General features: G+C 48.5%; 10 protein-coding genes across 10 annotated transcripts; 3 read left to right on the forward strand and 7 right to left on the reverse strand.

The window, feature by feature from the left end:
* Nucleotides 1–84: 84 nt before the first annotated feature.
* On the reverse strand, nt 85–1,263 carry FIESC28_01746 (uncharacterized protein; the record flags this gene model as incomplete). Its single annotated transcript, XM_031155896.1, has 1 exon — nt 85–1,263. One exon carries the CDS (start codon nt 1,261–1,263, stop codon nt 85–87), a length of 1,179 nt encoding a protein of 392 aa, XP_031020099.1.
* Nucleotides 1,264–1,593: 330 nt separating this feature from the next.
* On the reverse strand, nt 1,594–2,616 carry FIESC28_01747 (uncharacterized protein; the record flags this gene model as incomplete). The annotated part of the gene is made up of 1 exon (XM_031155897.1): nt 1,594–2,616. One exon carries the CDS (start codon nt 2,614–2,616, stop codon nt 1,594–1,596), a length of 1,023 nt encoding a protein of 340 aa, XP_031020100.1.
* A 389-nt stretch (nt 2,617–3,005) lies between these two features.
* Nucleotides 3,006–4,096, reverse strand: FIESC28_01748 (uncharacterized protein; the record flags this gene model as incomplete). The annotated part of the gene is made up of 3 exons (XM_031155898.1): nt 3,006–3,022; nt 3,073–4,010; nt 4,062–4,096. 3 exons carry the CDS (start codon nt 4,094–4,096, stop codon nt 3,006–3,008), a joined length of 990 nt encoding a protein of 329 aa, XP_031020101.1.
* Nucleotides 4,097–4,455: 359 nt separating this feature from the next.
* Nucleotides 4,456–5,718, reverse strand: FIESC28_01749 (uncharacterized protein; the record flags this gene model as incomplete). Its single annotated transcript, XM_031155899.1, has 3 exons — nt 4,456–4,637; nt 4,711–5,645; nt 5,696–5,718. 3 exons carry the CDS (start codon nt 5,716–5,718, stop codon nt 4,456–4,458), a joined length of 1,140 nt encoding a protein of 379 aa, XP_031020102.1.
* Nucleotides 5,719–6,874: 1,156 nt separating this feature from the next.
* Nucleotides 6,875–10,135, forward strand: FIESC28_01750 (uncharacterized protein; the record flags this gene model as incomplete). Its single annotated transcript, XM_031155900.1, has 4 exons — nt 6,875–6,896; nt 7,226–9,405; nt 9,461–10,033; nt 10,118–10,135. 4 exons carry the CDS (start codon nt 6,875–6,877, stop codon nt 10,133–10,135), a joined length of 2,793 nt encoding a protein of 930 aa, XP_031020103.1.
* A 203-nt stretch (nt 10,136–10,338) lies between these two features.
* On the reverse strand, nt 10,339–11,475 carry FIESC28_01751 (uncharacterized protein; the record flags this gene model as incomplete). The annotated part of the gene is made up of 4 exons (XM_031155901.1): nt 10,339–10,952; nt 10,995–11,089; nt 11,140–11,397; nt 11,447–11,475. The coding sequence occupies 4 exons, from the start codon at nt 11,473–11,475 to the stop codon at nt 10,339–10,341; spliced, it is 996 nt and encodes a 331-aa protein (XP_031020104.1).
* A 941-nt stretch (nt 11,476–12,416) lies between these two features.
* Nucleotides 12,417–14,649, reverse strand: FIESC28_01752 (uncharacterized protein; the record flags this gene model as incomplete). The annotated part of the gene is made up of 4 exons (XM_031155902.1): nt 12,417–12,970; nt 13,019–14,066; nt 14,119–14,222; nt 14,295–14,649. 4 exons carry the CDS (start codon nt 14,647–14,649, stop codon nt 12,417–12,419), a joined length of 2,061 nt encoding a protein of 686 aa, XP_031020105.1.
* Nucleotides 14,650–15,347: 698 nt separating this feature from the next.
* On the forward strand, nt 15,348–17,893 carry FIESC28_01753 (uncharacterized protein; the record flags this gene model as incomplete). The annotated part of the gene is made up of 9 exons (XM_031155903.1): nt 15,348–16,179; nt 16,320–16,403; nt 16,458–16,719; nt 16,782–16,881; nt 16,949–17,076; nt 17,127–17,322; nt 17,369–17,543; nt 17,593–17,760; nt 17,814–17,893. The coding sequence occupies 9 exons, from the start codon at nt 15,348–15,350 to the stop codon at nt 17,891–17,893; spliced, it is 2,025 nt and encodes a 674-aa protein (XP_031020106.1).
* A 569-nt stretch (nt 17,894–18,462) lies between these two features.
* On the reverse strand, nt 18,463–20,751 carry FIESC28_01754 (uncharacterized protein; the record flags this gene model as incomplete). Its single annotated transcript, XM_031155904.1, has 1 exon — nt 18,463–20,751. The coding sequence occupies one exon, from the start codon at nt 20,749–20,751 to the stop codon at nt 18,463–18,465; it is 2,289 nt and encodes a 762-aa protein (XP_031020107.1).
* A 1,390-nt stretch (nt 20,752–22,141) lies between these two features.
* Nucleotides 22,142–22,857, forward strand: FIESC28_01755 (uncharacterized protein; the record flags this gene model as incomplete). The annotated part of the gene is made up of 2 exons (XM_031155905.1): nt 22,142–22,220; nt 22,328–22,857. 2 exons carry the CDS (start codon nt 22,142–22,144, stop codon nt 22,855–22,857), a joined length of 609 nt encoding a protein of 202 aa, XP_031020108.1.
* Nucleotides 22,858–22,928: the final 71 nt, after the last annotated feature.

Genomic DNA, 22,928 nt, shown 5'->3' on the forward strand with positions numbered 1-22,928 from the left:
TTTTGAGTTCTCCAGCATCTTTGATTATATCTTAATATATTTATTGCCGACATTTATTAAGAAAAAGAAATGTCTTTGTTGTAGTTATACAAGCGACCACAAATAATCCGCCGCTGGATCCTTCCAAAGCAAAAGGCAATCAGTCCTGTTTGTCGACACTTCAAAGGGCGGCTGAGAAAATACATCGCGAATCTCCAAGCCCTTCATCGTGAAAATACATCCAGGACCGCTAAGAACAGAAGGGACCAGATAAAGAGATATAGGCACCACCATGAGTATGACCATGCACATAAAGGCAACTATAGCGACTACCAGGATGAGAAGAGCTGGTATCAGCACCCAGAGGCTATTGCTCAGTCTCTTAGAGAAGCCCGAATCTTTGCATAAATGCGAAAAAGTAAAAAAGACACCAAAGAAGGCTGCAACCAAGAGGTAAAATATCGGCATTGAGACGTCGAGTGAAAGTGTGTGGGAGGCGTCTTTGTAAATTCCAGAATAGACCTTGGATACGTATGAGAGAAGAAGGGATTCGCCTTTGTAAGTTGAAGACGAAACGCAAGCTAGCCACGTCGCAGCCGAGGTTCCTGAACCAATATCTGTAGCGTAGAGGATCTGATACCAGCTAGGACAGCGTCGTGAGTCGCCGCGGCAGAAGAGGATCTTTGTATCTGTATCTGCTTCAATCTCCGGTGTATACGGGGTTTCTGGTGTTCGCCCGAAACCAGGGAACTTGAGGATGAGAGCAAGTGATAAAACGGAAACAGCGGCGCCGCCGACAGATAGTTCAAAGGTTCGATGGTCGACTATTGTAAGTGCCTCCGAGCCGTGTAGCTCTTTTCGGCGCCGATAGAGAAATATCGTAGCTGCGAATTGGAAGAGGGTTGCAAAGATGGCTAGTGTTCTTCCAAGCCTTATCCAAGCTCGTCCCAAGCGGGAGCCAGTAGGTGTATCACGAGACTTGGTTCCGAATAGAGCGGTCCATCGTCGGGAAACAGTTGCAAGATGGTCGAGATATAGCTTAGGCGATACAGCAAGATCCGTGAAAAATGAGATGATAATTATGACAATTCCGAGGCCCGTTTGGACTATTACTAGCAGCGGTGATAGAAGAAATAGGAGTGGTTCGACGGTGTCTAGTTTTTCGTTGCGAAGAGATTGGAAGTTGCAGAAAGCAACAATAGCTGTGAAATGAGCAACGATTAACTTGACGATGATTTCTTTTTCGGTGCGGGTATCGCCGTCTGAGCATTCGATAGTCTCCATGACTGAAGGTGAAGTATCGTAAAAGCTATTTTGAAACGGACAAGAATCGAGGTATTTATCGCGTGTTGAGTGCGGCTGAGTGTCTTGGGCTGACCAGCAGGCTGAATTAAAGACAGGGGTGCGTAGCCAATAGAAACTCTCGAAATATGAATATGTACCAGTGAGGGGTATCATGACATTTTATTCCCGTCAAAACCACTTCCTGATGGTGGGTAGAAGAGAAGCTGCCTCCAGGGTTAACCCAAACCGCCACTGAATTGTAGTCTGCTGACGAAGTATCTGTCTTTGCATAGTCTCGCTTTATTACTTCTATAAGATTATACTTTTAATCTATAGAGAAACAACAATCTTCTTAGCAGAAACACCCTTGGCCAAAGCATTGATACCCAACTGCACACTCTCCAATCCCTTTCCAACAACCTCCGCTTCCGGAACAGCCTTAAACTTGCCACTCTCAAGCGCAGCAGGAACATAATCTCCAAACACAGCCTTCGCAACAGGCGTACCGATGATACTCGTCGACATAATGGGCTGCGCCTTAACTTCAGGGACCTGCGATTGAGGACCGCGCACGCAGATTACTTTGCGCAGACCGTCGCCGTGAGCAATTGATTGGGATGCGCTGTTCATGGCTTCTTCGTTGCCGCTTGCTTCCAATGCACCAGCCAGCTTCTTGCTGGTCAGGAGGGAGGAAATGTCTTTTGTAACGTGGGGGGAGTTGTATTCGAAGACGTGGTCGGCGCCAAGGCTTTTGACGTATTCGTGGTTTTTGGCTGAAGCGGTACTGATGACCTCGTAACCAGCTGCTTTGGCGAGTTGGATGGCTGATCCACCAACGCTGGATGAACCGCCCCAAATAAGAACTGTCTCTCCAGTAGACTCGGCGTTCGCAGCAGGGAACTTCATTCCGAGCGTAGAATCGCCAAACAAAGCCCAGCCCGCTGTGGCGAGGGACAGAGGTAGAACAGCAGCCTGCTCAAACGACAATCCCTCAGGAATCTTGGAAGCACAATCGGCGCGAATAGCCGTATACTCCTGGAAAGCACTATTCGCATTATCTTTGCTAGCCAGCGAGGTCGCGTAACCGAGAACTCTATCGCCAGCCTTGAAAGCGGTGACATCAGAGCCAACAGCCTCTACAACACCCGCGACATCTTCACCGAGGATAACAGGGTATTGCTCCTCAGAGATGAAGATTCCGACATGTTGGTTTGCGATGTCGACGGGGTTAATCGCGACAGCTGAGTTCTTGATGAGGATGTGGCCGTCTTTGACTTCAGGGAGAGGGGCTGATTTAACTTCGAGTGGTGACGTCTTTGCGGCAACGAGCCATGCAGCGTTGTTTGAAGGCATTTTGAGATATTGTAAAAAATGGGATTGTTAAAAAGTAAAGATGGAAATTCAAGGTCGATAATGGGAAAGCTCGATATTTACACAATTGGAGTCTGTGACGTCGAACGTTCTCGTCATTCTTGGTAAGGTAAACTGGGACCCATCGGGATCACCGTCCCATCACGTCAATGGTCGGAGCTTCGATCCGCGATGGGATTAGCGGTGTAGAGAGAGTTTGATAGCTACCTCGGTCCATGCCGCTGTAGAGTTCCATTGGTGTTGGTAGTGTCTCAAATTGTCAAGTTAGTGGATACGCCGATCTCGATTAGCGGGCGGTTATCACGGTGGAACGACATGATCTTTGGTGGGGATATCGTGTTACTAGCTGCTGAGTAATGAATATGGACTCATTATTGTAGGTCTTTCACTGGATGTTTGTTAGTATTGATAGCTATCACAATGCAAAACATTGCTTACCTGGTGGAGGAGTTGTAATTGTGCTCTGGAGAGCAATATCTCCTGCCTCACATTCCTGTCCTACAATGGATAGCGACAGGTGCTTGACGTATGCCATCGCAACTTCCGAAAGACCCTGAGGCGGTTCCATGATCTCGTCTATCGGCCTCTGTTCAACGATGGTTTCCTCTGGCGCCTCAGCTCGAGTCTTGTCTCTACCAAGCCTCCACATCGAAAAATCCTTTGGAAAGATGTTTGCCCAAGTCTTGCTGGACTTCAACTTTGGTTTGGTTTCGCTGGAGGTGGAGGGGGACCAAGTCTTTGCCCTCGGTTCGGCTATGTCTCTGGTCGGTTGAGCCTTCGGGCTTTTTTCTTCTTCCTTCTTCCAAGGCGATCCCTTAGACACGAGCGAAGACTGGAACGAGTCAACATTGACGCTGTCTGGAAACCCGTGCTCGGAAATAATCCACGTCATATCCTCACTCGAGGCAACGCCCTTCGAAGCTTGAATAAACGAGTAGATATGCATCAACAAGCAAGGCCATTCCTCCAAGTGCAACCCAGTCTCCTTCAACACGATCGCAACAGTCTTCAAATCCATCAGGTTCTCGAGATCCGACATAACATTCTGGGCAACATTCTTGAGGGCAATTAACTCCAAATCAACAGCAGCCGCATAAACCCGAAAAGCGGTTCTGAGCTCAAGACGTGTTCGTTCTTCTTCAGATTCGACGTCGAAGGTCAGCGCTCGGTATCGCCTTGACCGCAAGAAGTGGATTACCACGGCGCCGACATCGTGGGGGATCTCTTCGATGTTGACGCTGTCAAGGGAGTTGGAGAAGAAGGATTTGGAGGTCAGGCGGGATGCGATGGCCGGGCATTTTGCAAGGGCTTTGCGAGAGATTAGGCAGGGGCCTTGACTTTGGAAGAAGATCCTGCAGACGTCATCGCCGTACGAGCTTGGAGAACGTCAGTATTGCATGCCTTCTTGGGGAAAAAGGAGTACATACGCGGGTATGGTGGGTTTCTTGTCATCTGAAGGCATGATGTAGTTATTTTATACTGGTTGTTGATGATTAATAATGCCGCGATGCCAGGTTTGTCAGCGTTGATGGCAGGATGGAGAAAGAGAAGTTTGTGGGACGTAAAGATGTCAAGGAATTCACGGCAAGAGAGAATTCTTCTAAAGCAAATAATGGGACATAACTGATCCTGTTAACATTTGTCTGCACAGGAGTATAAATCTGTTTAGGTTTCTCGAAGGACAAGGGGATGAAGTTCACTGGACAGAAAGGGACAGAATATTCTGAATAACAGGGAGCTCAATTACCGATAACGACAGAGTTTACCAAAACAACAAATCAGCGTAGGTCAAACTACACACAGGCAACCTTGATAACGAATCTAATCCTCTGATCCGCTCTCCAATACATCCCAAGAACCACCCTTTGAACTGGGCGTCATCTGCGTCATTGATACTGTCCAGTCCGACGAACTTTCGTCTGGGCCGGGAAGAGGTGAGTGGCTGGAATCGGTATCACGACCCAACCACGCCTCTACCGTACGTTTGCCCTTGGACTTGGCGACTACGACATGATCAGTGTCACAGCCCTACCAAAGCTTAGCAACCCTCTCCATCAGAAAGACACATTGACTTACCAACTCCATCATCCGTGAACTTGAAACACCCTGTGGGTTTCTCCTGTAGGGCCCCTGCCTTCTTTGCCTCATCGAGACTTGGTTGTTCGGATAAAGGGCCGTCGGACGTCTTCACTCCGCCGACGGCCTTATCGAGTTCTTTGCAACGGATGTCATTAGCAGCCATTTGGAGAAATTCCAACCTCTCGCGATCTGCCCTGAGGAGTCTTCCTCCGCGCTTCCACTTCTTCTCTTGCAGAAGCTGGATTTTCGCTTCTAATGCCTGTAAGGCAGGTGGGATCTCCGGTTCTGGCAAAGATGGCTGGTCATCTGTCTTGGCGTCATCCTGTTCAACTTCTTCAGGATGGGTTTTTACTTCGTCTTCGGTTCTGCGTTTGTGCTGCAATACCATTGCCCTAAGGGCCAACGTGCCGAGGGATTTCGCAGAGGCGAGACGGGCAAGAACGTCCTCTATGGCCTGTCCTGGCGCACCAAACTTGGCATCGGTCATGCGGTTTTGCAGATATGTATCAAAGGCTGGTACCAGACCAAGCGCGATATCCGAGTCTTCCATTGTTTCAAAGATTGCGGGCAGACTCATTTTGTCGCCCAGTTCCGCCACCTCTTCCACTCCTAGAGCGTGGAGTCCCAATAATCCAAGAGATTCAGCGGCGATACAGGTCAGGAGCCCTTCTGCGAGGCTGTTTTGATCCGAATCCTCCGGTGGGCATTCCGCGTTCGCGAGGCACTGGTAGGTACCTGTGTATAAGTAATGAATGATGGCGTGGCCGGTGTTATGCTCGAATTCCTTCAGGTCAATACACCAAGGCCAGGGCTCATCTGGGTTGCCATAGCCTCGTTTGTCGAGCTCGTGGTGGGGTTTGAGGACTAGGGAGTGCACCCATGAGTATTCTCCATCTCGGAAGAACACCTTGTAGATATCGTCTCCATATACGCTGCATCACAGTCATTAGATGTATTCCATCAACTGGGACAGGCCGCTTACGACTTTGGATAGCTTGAACTCATTGCGCAGCTTTGTTGCAGGCTGGGGATGCAGATACGGAGGAGCAAGATCGGAAGGTAAAGGAGCAGGAAACTGGTACTGAACAGTTGCTGACCCCTCTCTTCTTATAGTCACCGTTGTTTGTCACCAACACCACTTTCCATGACGCGCCATGGTCGGCCTCCCACGTCGGCCGCCAAGCCCAATTCATCGCCAACCGCATTTCCAGGTGACTAATGTAATTCTGCAAACATCCAACATTTTACAGCGCATTTCCTCTTACGGCGGATCTGTGTGTTCTGTATAAAGGCGCGCTGCATAACTTTGTTTGGCTGCTGAGTCTTCATTCTTATAGTGGCGTTCCAGGGGGAGTGCCAGATTCATTGAGTGGGATGACACAGATGTCAGAAAGGCCGGGATAGAAATTAATGTATTTTTGGTTATCGCTCTGTATTGCATAAGGCGTATGCGTCTCTGCTCGACGTTTCTTGAATTCTGAGCGCGCCGTTTTTCTCGTTTGCCTGCAGTCTTCACTGACCACAGGCGACCGCCACAGCCCGTCGCATTCAGACCGCACGTCTCATTACAATCAAGACATCCAATGCAGGAGAGGTCCTTCTAATCATTGTTACTATTCCAAGGGCCACCGAGAACAATTTACCTTGATCTTTTGCTTTATAATAAGCGCCAATGAATTATTTTATACATAGTAATACATAAAGTAAACAAAGCTAACAAGGTATAGCTGCCAGTCTTTTAGCTTACATTGCACAAAGGTTTTGAGCTATTCCTGCTTAGAGTCTCAACTTGCGGTAATTGTAATGCATCTATACCTTTTGCCAGCTGTATCGCGCATTGCCTCTGTCGACCTGAGGGAGCTATCCGCGATTTTGCAGTACCAAATGGCATGCTCAGAGGAGACGTGAGGGTTGATCATTGACTAAGCGACTTTTTTTTCCGTTTCAAGCCACATATCTGACGTGGCATTATGGCATAGGGCCTGAGGAAGGGAGGTGATACCGTCCCCCAACATGATAAGTCTTGGCATTGTTCGATCAGAGCATTGTTACTTGGTTTGATCACAACAGCGGGTCCACGATTTCATGTAGATATATATACATGTTACGGTTATATGTAATTCAGGTAATAGGACATAAAGGTATCGCTAGTGCTGGAATGATGCAGTCCTGCACTCTTAAACGTGAGTGCTGATTTGACAGGCAGGATAAAGATGAAAATCCGTCAAGTGACATAACCACTCTCTCACATTCATGATCGGCAGATCAGGCTTACGCCGCGCCGCCTTGCAAGGCAGACTTGGTTGTTCCGTGTGATCACAACTGTCCCAACCCTTTAGTTGCTTTTCGTTCTGTTGTCTTGATGCTTAGTGCTAGAAGTACTAAACGCCTGCTCTTTCATCTTCCGTACCACCAGCAAGTCGAGTTTTACTGTATCTACAATCTCATGCTCTTCTGTCCCCAAAGTATACTGTATCATGTCGATTGGAAAGCTTCAGGCTGCCCTTGCTAGCTACAAGCGAAGTCACTGTCGCCGCAGCTAACATCAATTTCGACTTTTGTCTTGTAAAGTATGAGGCTCCCGAAGAATATCGTCCCATAGGAGAGCTTCTTTCTGAAAGTCGCAAGGAAAATGCCGAAGCAGGCACCAGCCACGTCACCGCCCGTCGTCTGGCAGCCCTCTTTGATGGAATTTGCCCGGACACTCCCAACCTTATCCGAGCATATGGTGAAAGGGCCTCGGAAATTTCAAAGAAAGCTCACAGTCGAGAGATAGAGGAGTATTCGACATCTATGTTTGGCTCTTACGCCGGTATCGATGCAACATCCATCTGGGCTGCTGCTACATCTTCGCGTGGAAGAATGAATGGCGCAATCCATGTTCATCTTCTGGCATGTGTACTGGCGTTGATGTTTAATGCCACAGAGGCTATATCCATATGGATCGAGCTAGCAGATGAGCGACGAAAAGCGATCGCGAAGAGTTGGGAACAAGAAGAGGACATACCCTTTTCTACCGTCGCTGCAGCAGTTCAACAGGGTCTCTCGAGATCTCAGATTGCGGAATGGGACGCAAGCGCCCGTGCATGGCTTCAAACAGCCGATTCCACAATGGTGAACAAACAAACACAGCTTCGACTCATCCTGAAGAATGTCAATCTTACATTGGGCCCAGATACCATGGTTTATTATAGTGTTGTCAAAACCTGGGAGAAAACGCTGAGAACTATGGAGAGGCTTGTCTCAGGCGTTCCTCAGGAAGTTCAAGACGGCTCGGCAATTCTTGGTCTTGCTGCCTGGCATATCTATCCCGACATTCATGTGTTTGGAATCAGGAATGTCCAGGTCTGCATGAATGACCCGCTTGTAGCTCCAGGAGGTGTCCTTTCACTTGGCTGTTCGCCGTCGGCTACGACGCCTCTCAGTGGTGTTACATGGTCCTTATCACTGGCACATTTGAGATCGTACGGCCAGCCTGTCAAAAGACATGGGACCTTCAAGTCAGATCCCAATTTGATCTCCTTCAATGATCTGCTACTCATCACTCTTGGTTGCATCTTATCCCGATGGGGTGTCCCAACAGATGACACTGCCACTATGGGAGCTATTAAAATCATCAGCCTTATTCCAGGAGATCCCTCACATCGTCTTCCAAGTCAGAAACCTGTTCCGTTGTTGGGGAGACTTAGCCAAACTGTGGAAGGCTTGCGCTTATTATCTGAGGCAGCGAGAAAGCTTCCCTACGACAAGGAGACATTACTACCGTTCATTAATCTCGGGAGAAACCGGACTCAGTTCATTCCTCGCCGCACCTATATCAACCGGATGACCCAAGGTTTCATTCGACCTTTCTTCGGCCTCACCCAAGTTGATATCCTATTACAGTCTATTCAACATGCAGATGGGAGGATTGAGTTCCTACGGCGTATGGCCGCTAAGTCGGAAGAATTGCAAAAGCACACCTGTATCATTCAATATGCCGACCAAGTTGACAGGGATCACAAGGTTTTCAGTTTCGCCACGGTCTTCGGCCACTCTTCCGACAGCTCCATACAAGATCAGGCTGCATTGGCTAAAAAGCACAATGCCTCACATACTCGATGGATACACCCTCTCATGATTGATACGGTAATTACCAAAGACACGGTCCTTGAGAACACCGACTACTTTTTGTACTCTCCATCCCCTGCGCCACACCTCACGTGTACCCTCAACCCCAAGCGCTCTGCTGAGTGCGATCTCCAGTTGTGGTATGGAAAGCCGGAGCTGGCCGCAATCTATATCTTTCGAGACCAACAACTTCCGCATACTAATAGCCCGTCAATTACCTATGTAGATCTACTGTGGTGTCTTGAGTATGATCTGCTAACGCCTGAACAATGTCTGCTTCAAGCACATGATGGTGTTACAGAGACATTGAGAAGTCTTGCTGTGGCCCATAACGATGGTTTTCGAACAATATCAGAGCCGGTCATCCAGCTTGATACTCTCAGTAAGCCATGGATAGATGCCAATTGTATGTCCGAGTTGCTTAGCAACGAGCAACCGTCCCTTCACGATCCACGATCGGGCTCCCTCCGGACCATTTCGATCTTCTCATATCTCGTAGCCGGTCACGATATTCTACCTACCAAGATTCCTGGCAACATTATTGGCATATCTATGGGCAATTCCATGTTTGTTCCTAAACAGGTACTCCACAACCTTCCATATTTCAGGTTTTTATTATGCCAACTGACCACCAAAGCTGCTCTGCGACCCGCTAACGGTTGGCAATAAAAGCGCATTCACACGCATCCTGGGTAATATAGGTAAACCGGGGTTTGTAATGTTCTTCTCTGTCGAAGAACCTGAGTTACCTCCCCCAGACAACACGTTCTGGAGGGTTGCCAAGGCGCAGAAGTTCGACGGGGCGGCTGTAGACCTCTTCCGCAACACATCCATGCATCTCTCATTCACCAACTGGGAGCGACCTTTGGAGGGTTATAGTTACAGGGGCAGTCAAGATGTACAGATGACTCTTATGGAATGTGTTATATCGATTCGAGAAGGAGGGAAATGGATTGGCGATGTTGACGTGATTCCTGCGCTTAACAGTTCAGCGATCTATCGGCTAGGGTCTCGCAGCCTGTGCGATCACTTGGACTCAGAGCCTCCAGATGCTTACATGACGTCCATAGAAAGCTGGGATGAACTCCGAGACTGTCATGCTGGTAATGTCGTGGTACGAGCAAACGGAAATTGGCTAGCTCGGCTGGCAACGACAGCGTATCTGAGTCAGTACGCAGAGAGAGCTCAAGGCAACATCACCAGGATCACGGTATGTCCTACTTCCATCTGCTGGAAGTGTTTGAGTCAGCATGTAGAAGAGTTTCCTTCAAATGTATATATCTACTAGGTTTAGGGTTTGGATTGGGGTTAGCCGAAAGGTAGATGCCATGATGTTCTTCCTCTCCTGTTTGTTGTTCAGCTGGTTACTATCCGCCATTAAGCACTTTATCTGGTGGGAGATGCTGTAAAGATAAATGGTTTTCGGGGCGGGGTTCCTTGGCTCCTAAACAACGTAGCTTCTGAGAGTCAGCGTCCAACGCTCCCATGTAGAACGGAGGATCCTTTCACGGTGTATCACATACATGTTTTATTCGCAGAATCAGATCCATTAGTAAATTCGACCGCGGAGTTGGCAGGCTGTTCTTGCCTGATCAGGGCAGAACGTACTGCTACAGGTTCATCCCGTGGCTCCTGTTCGGCAGGTTGTTTGGGCTCGGTATTAGAGGCTCTGTGAGCTCTCCCTGCTTCCTCTTCTCGAAGTTGGGACAACCTTCGTCTCTTAGATTGGGATAGCTTTCCGTCTCTGGCTTTCATATCTTCGAGCTCACGCAGCTCTAGCTTGTCTCTTATAATCTGCTGCCTTTGTTCTTTGGCCCTCCTTATCTCCTCAGCTTCTTGAGTTTCACGCTCAGCTCGCTCTTGAGCTCTTTTGTAGGCGTCTTCAGTCCCCAGGATGGCTTCCTTTGCCAGCTGCACGCTATCCCTCTCTGTAGATACATTGTTCGTCTTCTCGTCAGTCTCATCTTCTGGTTTGGGCTCGGTGGGGAGCTTCATTAGGATAAGACTCTTCAGCAGGATTTTACTTAGCGTTTGGGGAGTCTCCATCCTCGCCAGCATGTCTTTAGCTTCGATCTCAGTGGCGTCTTTGGTAAAAGACTGGATTCTGAATTGCAGATATCCAACGGTACCTGGATGAAAGGTTCCAGGGGCAAATTATGATGTTGACCCACAGTCTTCGATGACGCTGATGACCGTTAGGAGATCAAGTTGCTGTCCAAGTTTGGCGACCTGCTGTTGAGCAAGATCGTGAAGTTCGGGAAGTTTTCTTTCCATAGCCGCGACATAAACACAGCCGTCTTGAACTCTTCCTCACACCTTCCTTTTAGGGCATCACGCGTTGAGCTAAGGCATTGGTAAGTTCCAGTCATGAGGAAGTGAACGATAACATGCCCCGCGCCATAAGGTATGTCAGTCAGCGCAAAGTCTGTACAATGAGATCCCCCAAATAGACCACCCCCTCCGTCCTTCATTTGACGGGTCAGCTCCTCATAGGGTTTCAAGATATCAAGAGGCAATCTCAAGGGTACCGATTTGTTCCCAAAATAGAGTACAGCCTGTGGACCTGCGTAGGGTCTGAAGATGAGATCAGTCAATGTTTTCAAGATCTTTGAGTCATACTGACGATTGGAGAGGTCTGGTATCTTGTTCCATGATTAATGCTAATCCTTGTTGGGTGCACTTCTCTTGTAAATTACAGGTGCCTTGCCTTAGCCGTGCTAGGATCAGAGGAACGGATCAGTAGTTGATCCGATATCCATCAATCTAACCTCCTGGCTGCAAGCACTTTTATTACAGATACCCTATGGACGACGGGAAAAACTCTGGCATTGTGCTCTTGATTCCAAAGATTTTGAAGCAGAGAGCTCTCAAAATGACAAAGATATATGCAAAGCCTTCGTATGTCGGCGCCTACATGTTGTGGATAAGTTTGAACGTTTTCTTCCTGTTACAAAATAAGCCGGTTTTGACACCGTAAAACCCCTGGATAAATCATACATTGTCATCGAAACGAATTGCGGTTTCTTGTTCTACTTACACTTCGTATACATGTATTCCGTAGTATTAGGACGTAGCCAAGTGAGCACAATCGCCTTAGACACCATCTCCTCTGGGACTTCGTAAAGAACAGACTGTAGTTGGCGGTATGTTTGAAAACATACACGATATCGCTCATTAAGTCAGGCGTACTATCCATCCGTAGTAGTGCAGGGACCATCCATACCTTGGCCCCTTTCGACGTATGGTTGGAGTATCTGCATCTCGTCATCGAATCTTGTCTGAAGAAGATGTCCAACAAGAAGACGAGGTCTGGCGAGCGTAAACCCAGAGCAAGGCTTAGGCTCGCATTGCCATGCCTAGGATGAAGGTTTGCTGTCGGCATCGGTCTTATACAACTGACAGAAGGTCTTCCTGGTCACGAAGACCATCTAGTGGATTATTGTTGAACATCTTGGTAAGAACAGACGACCTACCGTCCTCAGTTAGATCTCAGCATTCAACTACTCTTAGAAACTACGAGCAAAACTACAAACCCTAATCAACTTTTTCCCAATACCTTCGCATATTCCAGTACCACTTCCGTCCAGCCTCCGTTAGATTAACACAATTGCCTGAGACACTAACTCAAGTGTCTTGGCCTCATCCTCCGTTGCTTCCAGAAAGTAGGTATTGAATCGTGTGTCGAACTCCAGGATCGCTTCGTCACGGTTGATCTCTCGCTTTGGTGCTACGTAGATAGCTGGCGAGATACAGGCCTTGATGCTAGAGCCTTCGTCGGGTTGGAAGGAGGGATCATCAAGCTTCATGTTTTGCGCGTCCCAAAGGTCGTTCGGCTTGAAGAAAAAGAACCTCAGCCGGTTCATGTGCATCGTCAGGTCAAGCTTGAGGCTCATAGCCTGGGAGAGAACGCTTCGCAGGTGCAAGGTCGTCGTATCCACGTCAGATTCAGGAAAAAGCATGTCGGAATCGCCATCCAAGTCATGTTGCTGTGCTGGCTGGTCCTCTTTTCTCGAAAAGAGACCCTCCAGGTTTTTTGAGATCCTGTCTGCCAGACTGTTCGCAGTAGGTTCGATCATGGCTGTTTGCTTGTCGCGCGCGAGTTCCTTCAGTACGTGGTGATCTGCGTGGTGAAGATCCTCGGTTCCATCTGCGAAACTATTAGCATAGTTCATTCTGCAGACGTCTTGATACGCACGTTGAACAACAATGTACTTGCGGTAGAAGTTGGTGTCTTGTGAGTATACGTTGAAGATATGGGGGAAAACCGGCTCGAAGATCAGCTCGTTTATAGCCGCTGCGAGAAGTCCTCGGAGCAGGCCCTCCTTCCGAAACTCTTGATTGTAGACAGAATAAATGCATAGGCGTATATTTTTCCCAAAGGCCCTCGTTGCCCAAGATTGTACTGATAGCCCAAAGATCGATTCAAGGTCAGGCAATTCGTCACTTATCTCCTCGTTCGTAAGACCGAAATCCCGGATAGCATTGCTCAACGCGATGATTCTGCGTCTAATATCACTCAGGGAGAGCTCTTCAATCTTTCTGTGCAGCAAGTTGTTCTCTCCTATCATGGCTCGTGTGGCTACGAAATGCTGTTCAAGGTTATGTCGAACATTGGCGTCGGGTTTGCATCTCTTCAGAGATCTGAGTTCCCCCTCCAGTTCAGCTATCTTCTCACACTGAGTTCTGATCTCTTCCTCGCATAAAGAACGCTTTCTTTTCTCCTCAAAAAGATCAAGGCGCAAGGATTTTTGGGAGCAATCCAAGAGCGAGCCAACCATACCGGGCTGGGTATGTGTGTTGTCAACAAGGTCTTGTCGACAATTGTCCATTTGAGGCGCCTCATTGATGCCATCCGATTGATCTCTGCTTGGCGATGTGAAGGAGAAACGTCGGGGTTCCTTGTGCAGCCACTTTAACTGCAAATGAGATGCGTCGAAACTATCATCCTCCTCGCGATCCGGATCGCCTGGGCTTGGGGGGCTGGAGGAGATCTGAGGATTGGCATCAGCCGTGGCTCCCTGGGTCGTCTCAGCATCCAAGTCCTCATCATGTTCTAGGTCGTGGGTGCCGTTCGAAGCTGCATCATTGGCAACATCGATTGTTCCATGAGAGGAGCCAGGTGTTGCGACGGTATGGGCTGGGCTATCAGGGCTTTCGGGATCTTCTTCTTCCTGAGAGTCATCAATCGTAGCATCTCCTGTATTTCCAACTTGTTGGGGTTTTGTCGGGCTCGGGCGGACCTTCTAGCGTCAGTTAATGGTTGAGGTTCAAACACCCTTGGTGCGATTCACTTACTATGGTCACCAGACGACGTCGTGTCGGGGTAGTTTCAGTGGACAGAGCCGAGCTTCCTGTGGTTGGCCTAATCTCGCGAACTCGATCTCGTACACTCTGGATAACTTCAAAATCCAAGTTCAAAGACTCGATTCCCAATGTATAGAGACACGAGTATGGCTTGTGGGAATACTTACGACTTTTATGTTTTACCCAGATATCAAATGCCTTCCTCTTAGACCGCTTTATGCTAGTTCCCAGTTCTTGGCTGAGCAGCAGTAATCCCTCCGTCCGAAAGTCTTTGTCGCTCTCCACGCACCATTCAATGTACGCTAAAAGCGTGATAACAGACTCATGGTTCCACGTGGCCGCTGCTCCTGCCCGGGGATTGACAATAGGACGAATCTCAAACTCGTCATGAGACGCAACTTCTTCTTCTTCGGGTCCCGCTTGGGTCTCGCTCTTAGTTTCGTATTGATCTTCGGCATTGTTCTGAGTCTTAGGCATCATAGTCCTGTTTGTATCGGGTTCCTCAAATTCTTCTCGGTCCATGCTTGTTGCGATGCTCTTGTACGTGCGCGAAGCGGTGGTAAGGTCACTTGACGGCTAATGAGTTCGTGTGGGTTGAAATGAAGTGGGCAGATACCGATAGATCGACAATCTGATCAGAACAAAGATAAATAAGGAGAGAGGAAGGAGAAAGGAGGCAGGAAGACGTCTGTCGTTTGCTTAGCGCCTGTTGTGCTCTCGGTGGTCGACCAGCTGATGTTTGTTCAAATGCAATCGAGGTGACATTTGCGCTATGCTGTACGTAGAAGTCTTCTCTAAACCTGCATAGAAGTGAAAGAGAAAAGAAAAAAAAATGGATCAATTGACTTGCAATTCAGTGCAGGCTGCCCGAAATGGGAGCTTTAGAGTGGTAAAGCATCGTACCTGCATCTGCACTGGCAGTGTAGCCAGTGCCTGGCACTCCGTCACTGCAACGCGGGTAATTATTTACCTTAGGCAAGGTGCGTCTATATCTCTTTTCGCCAGACGGGAGATTTCCATTGTTTACTCCTCCCATAGAGAAAAAGTCATTGGGATCTCTGCCCTCCCCTTCAAACTCATCCACTTCTTCATCCCACGATCATCCTTTTTATCTCAACTGCATCTTGCATTCTCTCCTTGTACTTTTTCTGTATTCCTTTCGCTATCTTTCTTTCATTCATATCCATTCCCTTTCTGCATCTGAATCACAAGCATCCAGCATGCCTCCTCTTCGTCGAAAACGCGGGCATCTGGTCGTCGCGGTGGATTTTGGCACTACCAGCACCGCTGTTTCCTACGTCCTAGTTCCAGAAGGGACCAATCCTCAGGATGTCAGTCCTGATGCGATCGAGACGATCGAGAATTGGCCCACTTGTATTCAGTTGCGCTCCTCGGAACCCATGCGGATGGAGGTGCCAACAGTCATCACATATCCCACCGGTTGGGACTTTCAATCCCGAACTAACCCTTCTTCTGATGATCCACCACCTATTTCTTCTTTCGATGACATGATCAGAGAAATGCGCAAATTCCGTCGCGAGTCTTTCGGGGGAGTGGCCAACGATGCAGTCGTCCAACCACGATGGGGGTATCAGGTACACAGAGACTTGGGTCTTGTTTCAATACATGATGACCCCTCCAAGCGTCCCGCAGTGAACTTCAAACCTCTTTTCGGTCTCGTCGAGAGTGAAAAGGAACTTCGAAGAGACGGCACCAACTCCCTCAGAGACCTCCATTCACGAACCCCCAATCGGCATAAGATTACCCTGAACGACTTGCACCTCCACGTCACCGTCGACTTCTTCGTTTTTGTATTGCAGCATACGAAGAATGAGTTGGAAGCAAAGGATTTTGACATTACTGCGACAGAGGTGGTTGTTTGCGTCCTCGAATCATGGAGTTCCAAGGTCCTGCGCAAGATGCAAAGCTGTGTAACTGCAGCGATGAAGCATGTTCGTTTCCCGGGCATAGACCCCAACGACAACTCTATTGATAGAGTCTTCCTGGTTACTGAACCAGAGGCTGCGGCGACATACATGCTCACAGGTAGAGGTAACATTAGAGTATGTTCTCTAAGCAATTATTATGCTTAGCTAATATATGATATAGGAATCCGAGACGTTTGTGCAGATTGATGCAGTTATGGTTCCACTCACATCTTTCTATCTCGTTCACTACTGATCGTGCTCCAGGTGGGGGTACTGTTAATGGAAGTACTCACAAGGTTACCGCACAAGCACCATTACGACTCGAGAAACTAGTCGTTAATCCTGACAGTACGCCTTGAGAATATCGTGCACCTCTTAATACTCGAGCTCACACATTCACAGGTGATACATGTGGTTCGACTCAACTGAACGCAGGCTTTCGAAGGCTTTTGCACCAGCTTCTTGACGATGAAACGTACTTGGAAGATGGCCAGACTACCATTCAAGGTATCGTTGAAGGCTTTGTGTTCAAGGACTTCGAGTACGATATAAAAAGGTCCTTCAATCTCAGTGAAAGGCCGATTGGCTATCATCGAGTCCACCTCAAGGGGCTGCGAAAAGGTGGGAGGCCAGAGCTCAACGATAACGAGCTCGCAATCAGCCGGTGAGTTGCACCTCTACTATCTCATGATCATAGAAGAGTCAAATACTGATAGGTGTATCCAGGGAGAGCATATATCACATTTTCATGGACGTGTTCAAACGAGCTGCGAAAGTGATGACAGATCAATTGGACAAAGCCCGCAGGAAGCGTATCTCAGTTGACGTTCGTCGCTCCAAGCCTTTGACAATCCAGTCGAGCACTTCAGGTCATATGCTGACATTATCTACAGAAGGTGGTTGTCATCGGTGGTCTAGCATCAAACCCGTCATTTCTGGCATACATGCAGCAAAAGCTCGCTATGTGGAACCACAAGAACCGATCCCAATGCAAAATACAGGTGCCAGACGAGATCAAAAGGTATGTCATAATAGCTTGTCTCAAATTCCATGTTGATAACAAACTTCAAGAGGGATGGTGATTAATGCTGTCGCTTCGGGTGCTGTCCTTCGTGCGTTGGACAAACGCAATGGTCCCAGTCGCCAAGCAAGGTGCAGCTATGGTCTTCTGCGTCTGGAGCCTCAAGACCCGGAAGGACGCAAGGGCTTAAGGAATTCATTCACGAAGGACAAGTGGCTACGTACTATTTACTGGGTCATTCAGAAGGTTTGACAACGAACACTCTATCATAGAAATCTGCTCACATGCATAGGGCTCCGAGATTGTACCATCTGATACCAAGATCTACGAAGCCATGACGCCCTTCCCACTCTTTGACGGAAACTCTCGTAACAAGTTCCGAGGCCCCTATATCTGTCGGCAAGATATCTATCTCTCAGATACGGCCTACAAATGCCACCGGCATGAAGAACATGAACACAACCTGGGTAAGTCAGAGAGACGTGAAGGCACGCAGGGAGACTAACTGTTCAACAGATGCCGAAAACCTCGGCTATCTCGAGTTTGATGTGTCGCGATACTATGAGCGAGGTCGTTTCTTGACTAGGCATGCGGGACAGAATCACGATGGCGTAGTGGTGACAGAGCCCCATACCGAATTCCATTGGCAGATTCACTTCGTCGTCGATGGTCTCAATCTTGCTTGTATGTCTCATCGCCTCCTCAATCCATTACAACTCAATACTGACCAGTGACAGGTTGCGCTGTCGTTGACGGCAACGTTGAAGCTGTTTTGAAGGTCAGTATGGCATCTGGATTCGATCCATCTACAGAATAGCCCTGTCAGCTTTTGCATTGTCCTCATATAGTCGAATCTATACATGAGGGTGGGAATCTGAGGCAGTTGTTGGTGCATTGGTACATGGGCTCTCTCATCCAGGATCGAGCGATCTTCATTGTTTTACTGGGGAGTGTTTTGAGTAAGGACTCATATTCCGAGATCAGACAGCCGAGTATACATAGTTGAAGGATCTCGAGGAGTTTTGGCGATCACAGGTTCCATCAACACTGGCTCTTGGCCGACAGATGTTTGTCTAGTTTGCAGCCTTGGGGAGTGGTAGCGTACCTTCTATACAGAATGGCTAATTGTAATTTGCTTTTTCGTTACTGGTATGACCAGGCAGGTGGGTGACAGAAGAAAGATCCTCTAAGGCTTAGACTACTGGAATAAAGTAGTCTAAGTGCTTCCCTGAACTACTCTAAGATGACTTCACTATTTCGTCTCTTATGCTTATGACGGTCAATTCTTCTCACAACCTGTGGCCTCTATACAGAATGTTGCTTTTTTTTACTATTGGTAGGTATAACAAGGCTGGTCTTGCCCAAAGCCTGTCTAATGGGTATCAATTAAGCATATTCCTCCAGCCCGTACTCAGCATCCATTTCCGGATCATCCTCATCATATCCTCCATCCCCACCAAATTCATCGTTACCACCGCCAAACTCTTCTCCATCGTTATAACCCTGTGTCTCGTCGTACTCTTCATCTTCATACTCCTCCTCCTCCTCCTCTTGAGGAGCCTCGGCCTCATCCCCTGCGACGCTCTCATCGGGTGCCTCCACGGCATCGTCGCCTCGTGTGCTCCCAGCCTGGCTCGTCTTACGGCTTGTTGCTTCTGAGCCGGGACCGCCGATGTTAGGCAGGTCGAAAATATTACGGATGGCGTCGTAGTTGATCCTCTTTGACCATGCGCGGTCCTTGGCGACGTTGACAGCTGCTTCGGCGGCTGAGCTGGCGGGACTGGTCTGGCCTTCACCCATTCGAGCGCGCTTGCGTCGCTTTCGTGTCTGCTTCGGTCGCTCGGCTTCAACCTTCTTCCGGAAGACTTTCTCTTGGTGTTTCCGTAGCCATTCCTTGTTCTGATTGACCCAGATCATCTCCTTGATCTGGGCTTCTTCGGGGGATAGTAGACAGTTGTTGACCTCAGGATCGTCGGCGAATTCGTCTTCTGTGACGTCTGCCGACATGGAAACTTCTTTTTGTGGGCGTTGTTGTAGAGCCCAGACTGTGTGGATTCGGGCTCGCTGCTCGGCAGTCGTGTAGGCCATTGCGTGTTCATAAGTCAATGGATCGTTGAAGATCTCTTCAATAACGCCCTCTAGTTCTTGCTCATCTTGCTCCCACTCCTCATTAATGGGTAGTTGGGGCTTATCGCCTTTGCGGGTATTGGTATTTTGAGATGCAGCGTCTTCTGCCATCTCCTCTTCCAATGCATCTCCGAATTCTTCAACCAATGTGTCGAGTGTTTGGACGTTGTTCTCTTCCTCATTTTCATCGCCTTCTTCGGCCTCCCCATTCTCAGTCAATTTGCTGACGAGTGATGGATCCTTAGCGATCTTGGATGGTAGAGGTGGAATGATGAAGCCGTCATCATCACGACGGTACTCGACTACTGGCGCGTTGGAAAGATCGGCGCCGCCTTCTATTAGTCGCGGATCAATCTTGTCGGCCAAGTTGTCGTCTTCCTCCTCCTCGTCATCCTCGTCGGCGTCTCCATCGGTTGAAGGCCGCTTTCGCTTCTTGTTCTTGACGGCTAGTTGCTTTTTGTACTCGGCGGTCTGCTTATAAAATGATGGTGGATCATGTGAACTTTCTAGGAAGTCCATCTTCAAGAAGTCCTCCACGGACATCTGACTGGATTCAGTGACCTTGAACTCTGATAGACGGTTCTGAATTGTGTGATTGGTGACTTTGACGATGTACACCACCTCGCGCACTGTTCGTCGGAAGTTGTGCATTCGCGCCGCCATGAGCAAACAAGCTCCGCAGATACCAGAAGGTCGACGACCCATGACCATCCAATCTCGGCTCATTCGTTTGACCAAACGGACAGCATCTTCGGCAACCTTGGCGGTGTCTTGGTGGAACTCCATCTTTGTCGCAAATCGCCAGATAAGATCCTCCGGGTATACAGGAATAAGACCGTCGTTGCCGATTGGCACCACCTCATTGAGCTTCTTGAAAATTCGACCCAGCTTGAAGACGTTGAGTTGTACCAAATCCGCCAAATCGATAAGCATGACCTTGCAGGGCGGCTCTGCTCGGCATGCAGCATATAGACAGACTGCTGCAACACTGGCTAATGTACGACCCTGAATAAAGTTTGCCATGGAAGCCAATTTGAAGACTTGTGTTCCCGCAGTGACCAGACTATCACTGACATTAAGTTGTTGCGCATAACCCTGCATCAATCCCTTTGCCTCCCGAATGCTCTTCTCCCTGTCCTCCGATCCACCAACTCGTCGAAACGCAGGACCCATGCTGCGAACACCCGCCTGATCGGCACCGATATAAGAACCGTGTACTACAGCAGCACCCGAAGAAGATTCTCCGAATGTGATTTCCGCCACGATATTACTGTCATCCGAAATACGACCACAAGTTTGACATGTGCCATCAACGACGTTCGGTTTGGGACAGGCTTTGTTGGGACATTGTGGGCGGTTCGGTCTCGCAAGTGCAGCATTTCGATTTACTGCAGCGACTCGTAAACTATTTGATTGGGCTGCTGAAGCGGCTGCTCGCCTTTCTTCTCGTTCGCGCATGGCTCGGACGGGGTTCGGCTTTGCGAATCGCGGTTTGGCGGCAGGGCGCCCCGAAGGGCCCGATTTTGGTGGTGTAAGAAAGGACGACATTGCATTAGATACTGTAAATATCGTGTAAGTGGAAGAAAATCTGTATAAGTCCTACAGCAACCGACCTTCTGCACATCCCCCGAGCCGTCAAACCAGCCAATTTGAAGAGGCTATACAAGCACTCCAAGATCGCGATATCGAGTGCTGCTGAGCAAAGCGCAGCTATAGAAATCCAATAAGAAAAAAGATTATCGCGATAAGAAAATGCGTAGTGAGAAGGGTCGCGTTTGGTAGGAGAGATACTGGCGAAGAAAATCGTGAGTTGAAAGAGAAGCGGGGTGTTTTTTGTGGAAGAGGAGCCTTTATGGTCAAGTGGGGAAGAGTTTTCACTCGCGTAACAATGCCCGCACCAAAACTGAGTCAGAGCCAAGGCAGTGATGGTTCGAACACCAGCGCGACAGTTTTTGGGTGGTTTGTCGGCGCCGACTATCTCTCTTCGAAAGGTCTTTTCCCGTCCTCAAATCGCTTATTTCTTGCAAGATGATTCTCTCTCTGAATGGAAGATACAGTAAGAAGGGAGAAAAGTCCTGAGAATTAGTCTTTGTCCTGTTGATGGTCTCGTTGCATGGAATGGTTGGTGACGACCAAGTGCCGTAGTTTATCCGCCATCCAGGGAAGCTTATTGCCATGCACGCCATGAAACCTTGGTCCAGCGACGCTGAATCTTGGCTGCAGAAGATATGGGAGACAGAATTGTCCTCTAAGGCTTAGGTTGCCAAAAATAAAGTAACTTAAGAGTAGGTCCAAACTGGCATAAAGTGACTCAACTATTTCGTCTCTTATGCTTTTAGCGGTCATTCCTTCTCACACCCTTAGGGCACCCTGTTTGTTGTATACCCAGCAGTTTTACAGAACTCGCCGAGGCACAGGCATAGGGTAAGAGGAACGCCATTTGGTGGTCACTTATCACGACAAACACCTCTCTTCATAACAGGTAGATATCTACTCTGTTCTTAACCGAATGGACTACAAATAATATTCCCCTTTGTCCTATAACAGTCATACTATAGTTTCTCCATGTCAGCTGCCTCTCTCTTCAACCCAGGCAGAACGTCGAATGCCGTTCCAAAAGCAGTAACAAACCCAATTTCCCTCCCCACAGTAGCTTTTATCCGCGTTTTCAGCTTCCCTCCCCAAGCTCCACTACCTGTCAAAAGAGCCATGACAATTCCAGAATTAACCGTAAACAAAGGCTTTATTAAATACCCTTTTTACCAATAGCTTCAACATGCATGGCGGAGTCTCCGCTCGTGTTGGTCCAATTACGTCAGGGCTGCCCCGCGGTTGAATGAAAGACATCGTTTCACAGGCACTATAAAGACATCACTTGTCCCTGTACATGATCAATAGAAGAATTCATCCTATACTTACCTACTATTCGTGATACAAAATGGAAACTCCTTTCACTGTTAAAGCTAAGCCGGGCACTGATGTCTGGAAGCAGCCTCCTTCCACAGATGTCTTTACAGGTCGGTCCTCACTCCAACCCCTCACTCACACCAATTACCCTACCATCACCAGCCTCATTGAGACAAACAAACCTCATCACAGACAATATTCATTCTAACAAAAATAGCTCCCTTCCACCCTCACTCCATCGCTCCTCTAAAGCATTTCATCTCCGCAACAATCACCTTCCGCACAACCTATGTCCACCAATACGACCAAGCCTGTCTCCTTCTCACCTTCACCAAGCCCGCCACCCCAGGCGCTCCCCGCAAATGGATCAAGACAGGCATCGAGCTGTACAACGAGCACCCGCGCTACTCAACTGTGACATGCGACTCTTGGGCCGACTGGAGCGTTGAGGCAGTTAGCCCTAACGATGAGGCTGGGGTCAAGAGTGGTGAGAAGAGCGTTACGATTAAAGCGATGAAGGTGGAGGATGCGCTAGGCGTGTGCCTCTGGATCTACAGGGTTGATGAGAACGGCGAGAAGACACCACTGAGACAGACGAATTGGGTGTATGGCGATAATGGTGGTGAGGGATGGGAGCTTGAGGTTTCGGCAGCTGTAGCTAGACCTGATCCTCATAAGAACATCAAGGAGGATCTCGAAGGTACATTTGAGAAGTTGGAGGTCGAATGGGAGAAGCCTACCGCCTAAGTATACAGACATCAACAGTTCAGCAAGCATTGACAATACACAAAACATCACATTGCAAAGAACATATAGTG

This window comes from Fusarium coffeatum (assembly GCF_003316985.1).
Source record: "Fusarium coffeatum strain FIESC_28 chromosome Unknown BRIP53273_contig_40, whole genome shotgun sequence".
Classification (NCBI taxonomy): domain Eukaryota; kingdom Fungi; phylum Ascomycota; class Sordariomycetes; order Hypocreales; family Nectriaceae; genus Fusarium; species Fusarium coffeatum.